Source organism: Sinocyclocheilus anshuiensis, unplaced genomic scaffold, assembly GCF_001515605.1.
Source record: "Sinocyclocheilus anshuiensis isolate Anshui unplaced genomic scaffold, SAMN03320099.WGS_v1.1 scaffold802, whole genome shotgun sequence".
NCBI classification, from domain to species: domain Eukaryota; kingdom Metazoa; phylum Chordata; class Actinopteri; order Cypriniformes; family Cyprinidae; genus Sinocyclocheilus; species Sinocyclocheilus anshuiensis.
Window position 1 is genome coordinate 557,419 of NW_015547667.1, and position 3,396 is coordinate 560,814.

At 32.6% G+C, this 3,396-nt stretch overlaps 1 protein-coding gene across 3 annotated transcripts in view; it reads right to left on the minus strand.

The window, feature by feature from the left end:
• Nucleotides 1-10: 10 nt before the first annotated feature.
• Nucleotides 11-3,396, minus strand: part of LOC107702627 (nicalin-1) — a 12,872-nt gene continuing 9,486 nt past the window's right edge. For 2 of the 3 annotated variants that reach the window (XM_016504998.1, XM_016504996.1), the window contains exons 11-15: nt 2,514-2,552; nt 2,111-2,274; nt 1,973-2,026; nt 1,334-1,412; nt 11-625 (exon numbers count right to left, since the gene is read on the minus strand). In XM_016504998.1, the coding sequence (XP_016360484.1) occupies nt 563-625; nt 1,334-1,412; nt 1,973-2,026; nt 2,111-2,274; nt 2,514-2,552 (399 nt within the window). In that variant the 3' untranslated portion in view covers nt 11-562. The remainder of the gene's footprint in view (nt 626-1,333; nt 1,413-1,972; nt 2,027-2,110; nt 2,275-2,513; nt 2,553-3,396) is intronic. The other variant, XM_016504997.1, reaches the window with a different exon arrangement.

A 3,396-nucleotide genomic window follows, 5' to 3' on the forward strand; every position in this document is an offset into this window, starting at 1 on the left:
ATATATATATATATGTATATGTGTGTATATATATATATATATATATATATAATACTCGCTCCAAAGAGAATCAGCAGTTTGAGTTGAGACTCGCGCAAGCGCATGACGAAGATTGAGGAGCATTGACAGACTTCAACTCGGCCAGCAATGATTTTGGCCCACTTTGTAGTAGCTGCCAGTGAAGATTAACCACACGAGGAAAAAGGTTTTCAGGAAACACTGCTTAGAAGTACAATCCGTAATGGACGCAAGAAGGGCACATTTCATAACGACATTACATGGGAACTGATTTGTTTGTGATTTAAATTGAAATCAACTCTGTTTGAGCAATTACGGATTGTATTTTTAAGGACGCAGGACTTGAGGCAACGCTGAGACAAGGAAGACTTGAAACGCTAGCGGAGATGTAGTGGATGAAACTCTTGGCATGGAAATCAACGTGCATTCTCCGAAAACTAAATCAAACCAACTAGTGAAATAAAGAAAGCAAATGCACTCTTAGCTCTGCTGTGAGACCCCGGCGGCCCCACGTATTGCAGGTGCATGAAGAGACGGTTGCGGTTTAGTGCTGTTTGACCCGAGGAGCTGTGACTCTACGCAGGAAACCGTACAGAAGTCCAAAATTCTGCAGGAAAACAAGAATTACCTCTTACAAATATGGTAATTAAATACATATTACAAACTATTAAACAATAAATAGTTCTTTGAAATAAGACAAATGTTAACTGAAAAAAATATATAATTTTATATTTTTAATATAAATATAAAATATGAAACTATAAAAAATGTAACTATATAGCTAGTTGCTAAGAAAATGTTTCTCATTTCCAGCAAGTTTAACGATGTACTAAAAAAATTAAATCGAAATACAAATACAATAAGCTATATAAACAATAACAAAAATAAGCTATATAAACAAAAACCTAAAACTAAAACAATACTAGAATGATAAAATAAAATGATATTAAAATAATACTCAAAGATACAAACTATATTCTATTATAATAATGAGAAGTAGAGGAAATGTACTTAAGTGAAAATATGAACATAATAGGAAAAAGTTTTTATTAAAGTAAAAAGAAAAAGGTTTTATTAAAAAAAATCATTCCTATAATATTATAATAACAAAAATATCAAAAAATAAGATATAAACCGAAATGGCTAAAATAAATACAAAATATTTTTGCTTGTGATTTTGGGGTGATTAGTCAATTATATAATTCATGAGTAGAGTGGAAAAAAAAACACTGCACTAAAAATAATAATAATACAATTGAAAATGTAAAAAAAAATCAATGTGTTAAAAATCAATTTGTCTGAATATGTGTCTTACCTGTACAGCCAAATACAGCACTCCGAGATAAGAAGCGATACACACAGCTAGCAGCAGGTCAAAGATAGCTGGTTTTACCCTGGTTCGTTTCAAATACAACAATCATTCAAACACAGTTTTTAACCCTGGGTTAAGCATCATTTCATTCTTGTGCAAGTTAAATGGGGGTCAATTATTTATGGAAGCCCGTTTCCGCCGCTGAATAAAAAAATAAAACAAGGTAATTGCAACTTTTTATCTCACAATTCTGACTTTTTTCTCAGAATTGCGAGTTCATTCTGACTTTATAACATGCAATTGCGAGTTATAAAGTCAAAATTGCGAGTTATTATAAAGTCAGAATTGCGAGATATAAACTCGCAATTCAGAGAAAAAAAGTCGCAATTATCTTCTTTTATTTTTTATTTAGTGGCAGAATCGGGCTTCCATAATTATTCATATTATTAACTTCATAAAAATGATTTACAAATGTAAACCTTGAAATCTGGGTTAAATTCAATACTAACCTGAGTTTAATTATGAAATATGAAACAATATCTCATAATGTTTAAAATAATCCAGCATGAACAAAGCAAACCTTGAAAGTTTGACTAGTACGCTAAAAATGTAAATGACAATAAACATTACAGAATAACTCGCCTATAAGCATTCATGGTCTGCTTGAGTTGATCATAAAAGACAAATTCAGGGTCCCTGTCAAAAAACAAAACAAAAACAATGATTAAGCTCTGAATATTAATTTCCAGTCAACATGGGATCACTGCTGTGTTGATTCACCTCTTGTCGGCTCTGACCAGGTGTCTCCTGACGTCCTTCAGATAGCGGTTCAGGTGATACTCCAGCGTGTTAACGATGCTGCTGTCTTTGTCCAGCAGCTGGGCGGCTCGCGGTTGGGCCGTCAGCCAGTCCACCAGTGACGCCAGCTGATCCTCCTGCACCTGCTGGTGGGAACGCAGAACCGCACTTAAACAACAGCAAACCAGACTCAACACGTCAGCTTTACAGAGATGAGTCTGACTCTGCAGTGAATGCTAAATGCTGGGAAATGCGCACATGTGATGCCTGCAAATACTGCAGCTCACTAGCTTTCGGAAATGAGGGCTATTCAATGCAACTCTGAAGGTTGAAATATTTGATTTCTGGTTTATTTTCTTTATTTATATATTTCTCTCATACTCACCATCTGTTCAGTGAAGATCTGCAGGTCTCCGCTGACGCCCTGCGGGACATAGGACAACCATCACATCATTAAAAGACACATTTTCGAGCTCTGTGATGGCCAGTGGTAAAACTGAATGATTAATCAAAATAAAACCAAAATCATGATATGGTTTAGTGTGATTATCAAATATAACTAAAATATATATATGCTCTGCGTGTTTCAGGTTGTTTTCTTTACAGTTTTTTTTTTTTTTTTTTTTTTTTTACAGTTTGTATTTATTTTTTCTTAATTTTTAGTCAATTATTAAAATTTAAGTCAATTTTTTTTTTAATCACATCGCTACAGTATATATATATATATGGAAAATCTAAATATTAATAAAAACTATAATTATTTCGATTTTTTATACATATGAAAAAAAATCTATCTATCTATAAAATCTATAACTGAATCTCAATGATGGAAGGGCTGGGTATCGTTCAAAAATGTTCGATATCGATACCGATACCTTGACTTCGATACCGGTTCCTAAACTATACTTTTTTTCCATACCAATTTTATGAAATCAATTTTAAGAAGATTACATCTAAAAAAAAAAAAAACTTTGGTTCTATTTTTCAGCTTGTTGATGTTTATACAGACTCAAAGACTCATCTCCTGAGCCACTGCACAAAGGAACAAGTATAGTATAGTAGTATATATATTAATTTAATGCCATGTCAGCATCAAAGGCTATTTTCATGGCAAAAACAAGTTAAAAAATACAAGTATAATAAATACAATAATAACCAGCAAACAAACAAACACAAGTTATATGCACAAAGGAACAAAATGTAACCAACACAATAAATCAGTGCAAATAGTTTTAATAAAGCTCAAATAGTCTTCAGTTTACACATCT